The sequence below is a fragment of the Hydra viridissima genome, unplaced genomic scaffold, assembly GCF_058129835.1.
Source record: "Hydra viridissima isolate aposymbiotic clone 2 unplaced genomic scaffold, HvirCarnegie_v1 scaffold_10, whole genome shotgun sequence".
NCBI lineage: Eukaryota > Metazoa > Cnidaria > Hydrozoa > Anthoathecata > Hydridae > Hydra > Hydra viridissima.
In genome coordinates, this window is record NW_028324309.1 from 16,820,242 (window position 1) to 16,833,022 (window position 12,781).

The 12,781-nt window shown below is 31.2% G+C and overlaps 2 protein-coding genes across 4 annotated transcripts; one reads left to right on the plus strand and one right to left on the minus strand.

The window, feature by feature from the left end:
- Positions 1-437: 437 nt before the first annotated feature.
- Positions 438-10,230, minus strand: LOC145180970 (uncharacterized). 3 transcript variants are annotated; one of them, XM_090099377.1, is made up of 10 exons: positions 10,128-10,230; positions 8,051-8,342; positions 7,833-7,964; positions 7,230-7,301; positions 6,945-7,074; positions 6,324-6,498; positions 6,105-6,209; positions 3,120-3,318; positions 2,721-3,023; positions 438-1,663 (listed from the first exon to the last, which is right to left on the minus strand). In XM_090099377.1, exons 2-10 carry the CDS (start codon positions 8,331-8,333, stop codon positions 642-644), a joined length of 2,421 nt encoding a protein of 806 aa, XP_089955503.1. In that variant the 5' UTR covers positions 8,334-8,342; positions 10,128-10,230; the 3' UTR covers positions 438-641. The 3 variants fall into 3 exon arrangements, with proteins under 3 accessions (XP_089955503.1, XP_089955501.1, XP_089955502.1); XM_090099375.1 differs by having other exon boundaries at positions 9,361-10,152; XM_090099376.1 differs by having other exon boundaries at positions 10,071-10,144.
- Positions 10,231-11,365: 1,135 nt separating this feature from the next.
- Positions 11,366-12,486, plus strand: LOC149883392 (uncharacterized). Its single transcript, XM_090101070.1, has 2 exons — positions 11,366-11,381; positions 11,861-12,486. Exons 1-2 carry the CDS (start codon positions 11,366-11,368, stop codon positions 12,484-12,486), a joined length of 642 nt encoding a protein of 213 aa, XP_089957196.1.
- The last annotated feature ends 295 nt before the right edge of the window (positions 12,487-12,781 follow it).

Genomic DNA, 12,781 nt, shown 5'->3' on the forward strand with positions numbered 1-12,781 from the left:
TTATCACGCTACCAACATTGATTTTTGGTATGTTTCCCAAATTTTATCTCGTTAGGAGCATGTGTATGCTTGTTCTGTCAATTCTTAGCCACGATCTATGCTTATAAATATTCATTGTATAACTGCGACTTTAGGAGAACCTGACACTAATTTTAATGTAGACTAACAAAATCTCGCGAACTTTTAGGACCATTACAATTCGCGAGAGCCCGCAGAAACATTTCCTGAGGTTATGGAGTTCGTTTACAGAGGAACGCGATACAAAGAAATATTGGTTTTCCGACGATATTTTTCGTTAAAATATCTCTTACCATTAAAAACAGTCGAAGTTGCCTTTTATTTGAATTTCAACTTAGCGAAATAAGAAACTCAGGTTTTCCATGTCTAATAAAAAACTAAAAAAAAAAACAAAAAAAAAAAAAAAACGCAAAAGCAAATCGAAGATATGGTTATTAATTTATTCATAAACGTCGAGACATCTCGAATGTATTAACTCTTCAAGTTGTATTCGGGCAAACATTAATTCTGAACATGTTCATTTAAAATGAATTTATTTGTTTACATTTTCATTTGCTAATTTTTAGCTTGACTCAACTTTTGCAAATTTCACCTTGAGAAAATTTTTAATTATGTACACGTTCTCAGTCGGCTAACAAAGGCTGCGTTGGTGAGAGAATACTGCTATTTAAAACTGTATAGGTCCCTGTTCCACCATTAGTCAAGAAAGCATCCGCATTAAATGAAGTTATTGGAGGTAAAACTGAATTTGATATCGCTAAGGATGATTCTATTAGTGGTTGGGAAGTAGAGACTGACTGAATGTGAAGTTGATCTGTGGTGGCCTGAACAGATAGTGGTGGCTGAGACGCAGATACTTGGCGTAGAACTAATTGAGCAGGGGTTGCTGAACAATTTGAAGATGCCTGGGTCAACAGCATGGTAGGCAAGTTTGAAATCTCTGGACTTTGTAAGGAAATTGTGACTGGTTGTTGAGATAATGTCATAGTAGATGGCTGAGAGCTTATTAGATGCAGATGACTGAAACTCCCTAGTTGTCGAGTTTGTCTGCTACTGCTATGAGAGTTCCCATTTACATTATTTTCATTAGGCAAAACAGTATTTGGTACTACAATGTTTAAATCACCACGACTTGAAATAGGCGAGGCGATAAGTGAGACATGATTGCTATTGGAAACATCAACATTTGCCGACAAAAAGTTGATAGTACCATTCGAATGTCCAACGAACGGAGACGGTATTGATTCACTAGTAACAAGATTTGACATAAAGGATTGAGATGCAGCATTCTGAATCAAAGGCTGTTGTGTCGTTAATGTTCGCATAACTATTGGCGTTCCGACAGAATGAACGTTTTCTAGATGATTCGAGACCGTCACCATATATGCATTATTATTGTGGTTTTGTTGAATAGCAGACTGGTTTAGTACAGCAGCTTGAGTGTTTTGCAACTGTTGCTGCAAAATTTGTATTTGCAACTGCAGCTGTTGCTGATGCTGCAGTTGTTGTTGAAATGTTTGTAGCGACAATCCATTTGATATGTTGACATTGGACGACGTCAATCCTGTGGGAATGGATATGAATCCGCCATAATGGTTATTTGTATTAAGTGCTAACATTGTTGCAGGAATGCTTTGAATGTTACCTAAAAATAACAGTATAGTTAATAGCCCTTTCATAGTCATCATAGTCATAGCTAATGCTTCAAATACATTTAACTTTCATAACTTTAATAGCTTTTAGCATAAAAAGAGCCATGGTCAAAAGAAGACTTTAAGAGAAGCGTGATCAAGTTTTAATTGCGCGATGTTCAAAAGGTAAATAAAACTATAAAATGTAACGTTTTTTTTTTGTGCAAAACAAAGCACACAAAAAAGTTTATCAGATTTTATCAGATATCAAACTACAGGCCTTTTTGAGCACCGTCTTACAGTTTAAGCGTATCACCATCTTTTATCGGCTTCTTTCTTCGAAATCTATATGTAAGTGTTCTTAAATTTAGGATATTTCTGTTGTCATACTTTTTCTTGTTCATCTGTTTGTAATTTCTCATACCCAAAAAATATTCTATTGGTATTTGGTTAGGTACAGTTAAAGCATTTACATATAGTCAATCTAGATACTTGCACACTATTTGTGCTTAAATATGAAGTAGACCATATCTGACCATATGATAAGGTCGAGATTTATACAAATTCGAAGTGATCTTTCAGCGCGTGCTCTTTGATCTTTCAGATATTTTGGTCTAAAGACCTTCTTCATAGATTTGATTCTTAATTTCTTCTTTTCATTCGCCCAACAGTTTAACAAGAACCATTATAATCGCAAGGCTAACACTAGTGTTTGGCTTACAACTATAATGGTTCTTGATCTTTTTCAGATGTTTACCATTTAACAGACGGTTTTAGAACTGAATTCTTCAAGCACTCAACTTTATAAGTATCATCGTGTTTCAATGCTTCTGTTATTGTTCTCTTTTTACATTCTTCATTTTCGAAGTATGCTATTGTTGACTCTCTATCTTCATTCAAGAAGAATAAAGAATTCCCTTAGTATCTTCATTCTTTTTTGATTTCATATTGATTGCGATTGCAAAACCAGTTAATTAGTATATAATTTAGTGATTTAATCAAAAGTACTTTATGAACATCAAGTAATTAAACCTTGACTACGCTTATCAACTTAAAAAAAAAAAAATCAACCTAATGTAGATGCAGGGTCGCTCGCATCCGTTAGTATTGTAATAAAACGGTTGTTTGCCGTTGGCAACTCCTTTTTCTTTGCTTCGTTTGTTCCTTGTTGACGCCTTTGTCTCTTAGTCGGTGTAGCTGCGGCTTCGTTTTCAATATTATGCATGACAGACGATAAGCCCGCAGAGCTAGCAGCTGTCTGAAGAATTTTGTAAGATGGAACGAAACCTGGAGCAACTTCAGTCGGATTATCAGATTTAGGTTTTTCTTTCCAATATCTTTTTAAACCATGTTCAGGAGGTTCACGATCTCCACCTTTGAGAAAAAACAAAATAAAAATAATAATTATAGGTAAGGAAGACTGATTAAAATGGAACAAATAGCCTTATAACCAACATTATCAAATAAAACCTGTATTCCTCATTTGCTCATTAACTTTTCCAATCGTTGTATTACTGCAACCAGTTACAGCTGCTATGAACTTGTAACAATTAGCACGGTTACCACCTGATGGTGTAAGCATTTCAGCTAAAACACGCCTTGCTTCAACTTGACTAGATACAGATCTTTCGCGCCATGATTCTAGCAAGCGACTGTGAGTTAGTGCCATCTATCAATACAATTTTTAAAGAAATCATACTATGGACACAAATACCAATGTAAAATAAATAGAATAAATACATGTAACAAACTTTGTTTTTTATTGAACTGATGTTTCTGATTTATTTTGATGACGCTGAATTTAAATCAATCATACTTTTTTGCCCTGCTAGCAAAGCTTTTTTGCAAATAAAATGGATCATTAGGTCATTTTGTTTGGAGTAGATATATATTGTTTAGATTTATTTGTCAGTTTATGATAAATTTCGAAATTGTTATCGTAATTATTATATATCTTTAGAAATTCAAGCGCATTTGTTGATTTGATCAGTATTTTATATGTTTTCAAACGGTTTTTTAACACTCCTGACTGTTTTTGTTTCTGTTGCAGCTGTTTCATTCCAACATAACCATAATATAAAGAGTGATTCTTAAATTTTGGCACCACAAAATTGTCAAGGAAATCGGAGGTCGGAACCTCGGAAGAGTTCAGATGATTGTTTTGCAATTCAAGAAGGTTTTACAATCAAATTTTTGACTGATTTTTTGTTTTGTTAGTTATTTCTAAAATTAGGTGAGCTAAAGAAAGAAAGTAATAACACTGGTTTACAAAAAAAATTGAGACAAGCACAAAATTACCTGTTTTTGTCTAAATTTGGGGTGCTGAATTCAAATTTGAAATCCAATTTTATTCATCACCTCTAGTTTTTTAGATATACATAGTGTGCATTTTGTGCACATATGGCACATAAAGGTATATATGCATTCAGGGTTAATTCTAATATTATCCACTAAATGTAAATGATAGCATTGTGTGCATATATATATATATATATATATATATATATATATATATATATATATATATATATATATATATATATATATATATATATATATATCAAGATGGACTTTGGCAGTTAAGGCAGCAGGTCTCAATCAACACTCAGTACTGCTTTGGCAGTTATTGGAAGAGGTTGTCTCGCAAGCAGCGCAGGAGGTTGGTGTCTTTCAACTATCATGTTACACATCTTTTTGGTAACTAAATATTAGTATTAAATTTTCTAATTCACATTTTGTTGCCTTGCATATGATTTAGTTTTACTTTGTTATATTTTCAGATTCCAATGGCCTTAAGCACATCAAAACATCGAGGATGCCTCAACAAGGTCAATTCTTTCTGCTACGTGTGTGGGAACTTCATAACAGTTGCACAGCGTTGAACCATCACTCCCCTCCTCAGAACCGTTGGACAAAAGTGGTACAGCCTTCCAACATTTATTTACTGTGTTCCTAGGAACTGCAAAGCTCAAAGAGGGCATCTTTGTTAGACCTCAGATCCAAAGGAAACTGATTTTGAGGAGCTTCTTAACTTAAAGGAAATGAGAGCATAGCAAGCCTTCAAGTCAGTTTGTAGTGGCTTCCTTGGTAACACACACATACCAGATTACCAAGCCTGTATTGAAAAGTTATATTATAAAGATATGGGGTGCCGATTGTCACTCAAGAATTATTTTCTCCATTCTTACCTCAACTTCTTCCTGTCAAAGCTTGGAGCAATTAGTGATGAGCATGGAGAAAGATTCCACCAAGACATTACAAAATTGGAGAGCAACTATCAAGGTAAATGGAACCCTGGCATGATGGGAGACCTCTGCTGGATGCTCTTGCTTGATATCCTGGAGACAAAATACACCAGATCTTCCAAGAAAACACACTTTTAACTGTCTGTGGTACTATAAAATGTGTAACTGTGTCATCCAAGTATATTTATTCAGTGTTCTTTATCTATCCTGTTTTATCTGCTGCAACTCTTGAAATATGAACATGTATTTTCTATTTATACTAAAATGAGACTATTTAAAAGCCAGAAAAGTAGAGGTGATAGAGCAAAACTGTTTATAAATTTGAATTCAGCACAGCCAAATTTGCAAAAAACACCTATCCCTATTATTGTCTCAGACTAAAAACTTATTTTTGTAAACCAGTGTAATCCTCATGTACCTTTGTGGCTAGCACCAGTTTTCCATTTAGTTTTGCTTCCTGTTCCTATACCTCTAATGCCCCACTAATAAGCCAATTCTTGCCAATTTATCAAGAGGTAACGGACTAAGGTAGCTTTTAGACTAGGGATTTTAATTTGGTTCTTCATCTCAGAACTTAAATACAATTCATTATAATGACAACAAATTCCCTTCAATTCCACTAGTTCATTTTGCTCAATTTAAAGAAGATCACAACAATTTTAAACTGTTGGTAGTAAAGTTAAAGTGCAATGAGCATGATGCGATTGGAGATTTTAAAAAAATTTTCTGCTTGGTTTACTAAGAGGTTTTACTAACTTTTCATGTATTGCATGCTTAGAGAAAAACAGGACAAGAAGTCAGGCTTACTGGAATTTTGACATTGCAGGATGTTCTTGCTTCAATTTAAGTCATCAATGAACCACTAGTGAAATGAGAAAAATTCTATTTGCCCCTGTTACAAATAAATAGTATCAACCATTTCTCTTTTTGTAACAACTTTTTACCTTATTCCTTAAAAAAAACCATGTCAGAAGTAGAGAAATCTACATGGCAATTAATTTGCATTTGCCATAACAATTTTCACATAGACAATGGTTAAAAATAAAATTAAATACACATTTTTTTGTTGTTGTTGTTGTTGGTAAAAAATTCAATCTAAAAAGTATAATAACAATCATAATAAATAAAAATATCAAACAAATTTATAAATGTTCCTCACAATATTAGGGTTAACAGAGTTTCAATGTGAATAATAGAGAGCCAAACTTACTCTAACACAATTATCAATACAACATGACTCAAGAGGAAGATCTTGTATTGGTTTTAATGTTCCCATTGCTGCCTTGCCTTTTTGACGCTCAATCCGTATTCCTTTCTAAAAGATTCCATACTTATCCACATTTAATAAAATAACAATAAAACAAAAACAGTTATAATTTAAAAAAAAATCATATTTATTTGTAAATAGTTATCTACAATAGATATTTACCTCTGGATCTGTCTTCATTCTTTTATGCAAAAAATTATTGGAATAGAACAGAAGCTTTTGAGCCCCTTTTTCACAAAGCTTCATGGATCCTTTTAAATACTCTCTTTTTTGAAGCACATAATCTTCATACTCTTTTGATTTTCGATGACCATTACCTAAACCTATCTTAGCAATTCTAAAAAAGAAAAGTAAAAAAATTCTTACCAACTTAATTTTAAACATCAAATTATATATTTAATTTTTTTTTTTCTTAATTTTGAAACTTCCTTGTTTAGAATAAACAATTTTGTCAAAAACTTAAATCAAAATCTTTCTTTTTTGGAACTTTCTGATCAATTCCATTCAAATATTATTGCCTATATATCTTGTGGTATAGCATTTCTTTTATTTTTGTTTTCTTGTGTAAATGTTGCAAGAATTGACCCTTAAGATAAAATCCCCATAATGAGAATAAAAATCATCTTTCAACAATACATCAAATAACTGCTTTATTTGATTAATCATTAGGATATCATAGTTAATTTTATTTATTAAAAAATAAATTTCATTTTAACGCAAACTTTTCTTCCAATCACTTTTATCAGTACACAATTCTCCCAATCGCATACACCAGTAAAATACCTTTTCTTCGCAGACTTTTGTTCCAAGTTGTTTAAATCATAACACTTTAGTTTTCTTAACTCCATGGCCACTGTAAGAATATCAAGAAGAAGCTTTGCACGGCTGAGTATATCTTCAACACTAGTACTTTCTAAAAAATAAAAAAATAAAAATCTTAAAAACTTTTGATAAAGGAAATAAAAACCATCTCCTCTCTCTTTTGGTCCTAAATCCTAGTGCGGACCTTTAAAAAATTAAAATTTATCAAAACATTGAAAAGAAATAAAATTTGTTCAAGTGGATTACCAGACCCGCAAATGAACTTTTGAATGCAGCCACAAGCAGTTTTCTTCACATTTGAGCAAAACAATCGACTTGCTTAAAAAAAATTTTATAACAATTTAATATTCAGTTTAATACTATGAACATTAAGCCTGATGTCTACTTCCCAAAGCTGACTCTGGGACTATGGCCCTCAGAGACTTCTCTGGACAGATTAGATGTAATTACACTCTCAAGCTTATTGCTTTGTGGATATTTTACTTTAACTGATAATAGCCAATTGTAATAATCTATAGCTGGTGATATTTAGAATTTAAATAATTTTTAAATTTTACCTGATTATTTAAAAAGTATTAAAGTCACATTCAAATTTAATGGTCTAAATTAATTACAATTACAGACAACCTTAACAAAACTGGTTGATTTTAAAATTGAATTTAAACTCTAAATACAATTCAATCATTTAGACTATTTATCTTAACAAAAGTAAAAAATATTTTAAACCTGGATAATACCATAGTTAAAAATATCTTAAGATATTTTTTAAAATTTAAAGGCAGCTTGTAAAAGATTTCAAAATACATTAAAGTTTTAATACTTGTCAAATTTTTCATAACCGTTCTTCACCTAAGTCACTGTTCAACTTATTTGCTAACTCCTTCGCAAAAGCTTCTCCTTCTTCATTAAAACGTTTCTTTTCTTCCTCTGTTAAATCCCCCTTTCCATGTTTCTCCTTTTTTTTACGTTTAAACTTCAGTCCTTAAATTTAAAAGATAATTCAAAATGATGAAGCAAGAATATGCCCAAGTATCCAAACAAGCGTTTTTCTTAAATAAATTTCTTACCACAAGCATTGCACAAGGTCAGAATTTTTTGTGTATCTGGATCTATTTTATGCCGTGGTGCTGGTTTGTACCTTGGTGTTGCAGCAGCTTTATTACCTCTTCTCATTGGATTCACAACATAGCGAGAGCCACAACTATCACATGAGAAATCAGGTAGAGGATTTGGTCGAATTGGGTTCTTAATGCTTCTTCTCGGAGTAGCATTACTAACATGAGTTGGAACTTCTGAAAGAAGATGACCAGGAATTTTTTTGGGTCGCTGACTTTTGCGTACTGAATCCATTGATTTATTCTAAAACAGAGTTAATCATCTTCAATTATATTATCAAAAATACATTATCATTTTTGTACTTGATTACATAGTTTTATTTCCTTGTTTAGCAAAACAATTGTCAACACATAAATTAGCCTAATTGTTAAAAAAACGATCATATACAATGGGTTTAATTAGGTATATATTTAAATATAGATCATAAGTAAACACTAATACTTTATATGTAATATAGGTGCAGATTTGTAAAAGGGCAAACTTCTAAATTTAAAAATAAATTGAAAACTTTCTATTCACTAGTTAAAAACATGTAAATAAATTATTAAGCATATTAGTCTCATATTTTAGCTTAAGTATGCATTTGTTTTGGTGGAAAATAAAGGGTGCAATAAGAGTACCAGATTTAATTTTTAATAAAAAAAAAACTATTTATCTAAAAGCTCTGATACTTTTGAAACAACTCACAAAACTCTGCAAAACAAACTTTTTTCCACTTTTTTAGACGAGATTTTGATAACCTCTCTCTAAATTGTGACCTGATTTTTCTGTCAACATATAAACCTTTCATTGTTAACTCAGGGAAAAACTGTTTATGAAATGTTGGTGTCACAAGTCCCTAATTAGGAAATTATACTGTATCAAATTGCACAACCTATTAAAAACATTTTGTCAGTAGTCAACAGAATGTCTTTTAGAGCATTGTAGACTGTCTTAAATTTTGTCTAAGACTGTCTAAATTTTAAAATTATCAAATTTTGACTAAAATTTTGACTAAAACTGTCAATTTCTTTTAGAGCATTAATAAAGGCCACAAAACCCATAATAATGATGTAGTATACTTTTTATTTTACTTGCATTTCTATAAGCAGAACAAGAAAGTTAGATTGATAGTGACTTTATTTCAAGTATTATCCAAAATCCAAAATTTTATAACAAATGAGTAAGATTGATTCTATGTACAACCTATTAAAAAAAATAATTCATAAATTAAGGTTTACCTTAGATTTATTCAAGATATTTATCATAGCTAATAACTTACTGAAATTGTGTTATCTGTGTTTTCCATGACAATTTTGAGAGAAACTGCTCTTTACAAAGCAGTTTTAAAAACCATAGTGCAGCATCATACGATGTTGTACTTATTATTATAATGTCAGTTTGTCCAAGCTAAAAAATTTCTTTATTTGCTCCACTTCTTTTTTTTTTTTTTTTATAACATAAAAGTTGGCTAAGTATCTTAGCTTATCTACAGCAGTTAAATATAATATAGTAAGATAATCTTTTTTGTAAATAAGACAAAAAATATTTCTGATAAAGCTCCAATGGTGCATGGCTCCACAGTAGCTGTCTTAATCATCCATTATCAAACCAGATATAAAATATAACCCTAGCTGGTATTAAAAGTTTGTTATTTTTGCAAATGATAGATAAATTCACTCCAAGGCAAGGCAAAGAGAGGTTATGTTTAACCATTGGGTAGGTATTATTTTATAAAGAAAGCCATCGCCATTTCAACAGTTATCTGTTATCACTACTTAGAGTATCATCTGAGTCCTATGCAACTTCCCATAAAATCTGCGAAATATAGATAAATTTTGATGAAGGCATTGTTTGGGAGAACTTTTACTTTCATCAAAACACAACTATTCTGGGAATCTAAATGACTTTAATTCAAAAAAATTTAAAAAAAAATACTTCAGAGTTTCCCTTTCATAAAGAAAAATATTTAAATTTAAAACTAACAGGAACCTTTACTCCACTTCTACTTTTTTTTTTTTTTTTTGATCAGCTAAAGAAAATTAAAACCTGCAAAAATTGTCAAGAAACCAAATGGAGGAGGAAACATGAAGACTGGACTGAGTGCAGAAATTTTACACCGTTGAGGCTTGAAAGCTTCTCATTTACGCTTATTTCTGGGCCCTAGAAATAACCGCAAATGAGCAACATCTATTTATCGTTAATTATTCGTAATCACCAACAGCCTATTAATAACTGCTCGGTACTGATTCTCTTTATTTATTAGGGCTATAAGAAATAGTTGCATTTGAGCATAAACAATCAACCGCTGATCATTACAAACTGCATCATGATAATAATGAATTCTACTCTATATTGATCTTTTCTTAAAATTGCCCCCACCCCCCGCCCTTGCTCCCCAAGTTTAAGTGATCTTGTGAAAACAAATCAAAGATTTTTGCGCAAAATATTTCTTTTAGGTATCTTAAAACTTTGATTTTTTTACTGATACTGCCCTCATTTAAAAATGCTTCACTTTAATTTAGTCTGATTCATTTATGAAATTTCCCTCGGGGCTTCCTGTATCTTACATCAAAGATTCTTTAAGAAATTAGTTCAGTTCTTAAATTTCTCTAAAATTTTAACTACTTTTAACAAAAGGGTGTGTGGTCATAAACTGAGAAAGTTATAACAACGTAGTTATTTTACACACGGGCGTTTCCTTTCTTGGAATACTTTATCTTTAGTTTCAAGTATTTTCTTTTTGTAAGTTGCAAGTACGTTTTTACAGTCACTCTACCAGTTCTCATTTCCGTTCACTTCATTCTTAATCTCTCATCACTTTTTTTATGGGTTCATGTGCACGTGAGAACACACCTATGATATTTATTTTACCTGTGCTCACTTATTAACGCTTTTATGCGTGTTAAATTATGTGAAATTCTATTTTTATTATGAGGATGGATTATTTTTTTTATTTTATTTGTTACTTATGTACTTTCATTTATAACATTTTAACTTTTCAATAGAAATTATTAAATAGAGGTAGCCCAGCTCTATGTTCACGGGCACTATTGTTTTCTTTTACGAGAGGGAAAAAAAATATATTTTTGTGTGAACTATTGCTGCTCCACATACACTATTAATTAAAAGATGTTAAATTACTCTAAAAGGTTCATAAGGAGCATGTCGGATAAATTCATAAGGAGCATGTCGGTCCCTCAGTGCAACCGATTGCAGATGCGAATGATTTGTTTGAAATTTTACAAAAAGAAGGAACAAGATAAGGCTTCATGACTAGTTCAAATATGATTGTAAATAGTGGTATTAAAAGATTTTTTATATACAGAAAGTCGATAAAGCAATCTGCTTGTATAACAAGAGTGGGTTTATGTGCGTAGGTTTATTTTGAAAAGTTCGATTGGGGATAGCTTAAAAGCAATTTACAAAATTGACGCAAAAATGTCGGAAAGAAACATCTAAGGGCTAAGCACAACATTGATGCAATTGTCAGTGAAAGCACTTTTCTTTGTTATATATATATATATATATATATGATTAGTAAAAAAATTCTTCACCCAAGAATGCTTATAGTCCACTGAAGTGTGTTATATATATATATATATATATATATATATATATATATATATATATATATATATATATATATATATATATATATACATACATATATATATATTAATAAGAAAACAAAACAAGTTTAAAAAATTCTTTTGATTTTATAAACAAAGCAAACTCATGGAATATAGAAAAAAATGAGGTTCAAGTTTTATTTTATGTAGTAAACCTCTATCCATCAATTCCACTTAAAGAAGCTACTTTGATTCTTTTAGATCAAGATGATTCCCACAAATGTTCTACTAAACTTACTATATCGGAAACTAAAAAGCTGATAGAGCTTTGTTTACATCGATGTTATTTCTTGTGGAACGAAGAAACTCATGAGTTGGAGAATTCCGGTCCTATTGGTCTTTCGTTCATGGTCATACTGGCGGAATCTTTTCTACAATACTACGAAGAAAATACTTTTAAAATTGCAAAAACATTAAACCCTCCTCTTGATTTAAAATCCTATCTAAGATATGTTGATGATAGTCATGTTAGATTTTCAAAAATTCAGGAAGCAGAGCAATTCCAACTTATGTTGAATAAACAACACCCTGCAATACAATACACAATCGAAATCGAAAACGGAAATAAAACTTTAAACTTCCTCGATGTAACGGTAATAAATAACACCAATGATAATTACGAGTTTAAAGTTTACAGAAAAGAAGCCATTACGAATATTCAAATTAAACCTCACTCAATTCACGACCCTAAAATTTTAAGCGCAATATTTAAAGGTTACGTTCACAGAACTTATTCCATATGCAGTGATTTACATTTAAAGAACGAGACAACTTAATTCAAACGTTCAACGAAAATGGTTACGACAAAAGCCAACTGCTAAGTATTGCAAACCAAATTAGAAAAAAACGGTCCATAAATAAAAAAAAATATCAATCCGACTGTGACACCCTCCATACAGCTTCATTACCGTGGATACCATCACTGTCCCCAAAATTAAGAAAAATATTTAGAAAAGTTGGATATAGAGTAGTTTTAAAATCTAATCCTAATTTAAGATCACTGGTAACGTGTAAAAACAAATCCAAATTAGCACGCAATAGCCAACCTGGAGCTTACTTAATTGAATGTAA

Bases quoted from the DNA above. Each gene is read 5' to 3' on its own strand.
- LOC145180970 (XM_090099375.1), bottom strand. From the start codon at position 9,387: ATGGAAAACACAGATAACACAATTTCA. The intron at 7,075-7,229 runs GTAATCCACTTG...TTTATTTTTTAG, and splicing joins AAAGTTCATTTGCGGGTCTG to AAAGTACTAGTGTTGAAGAT. The intron at 3,024-3,119 runs GTTTTATTTGAT...TTTTTCTCAAAG, and splicing joins TGAGCAAATGAGGAATACAG to GTGGAGATCGTGAACCTCCT.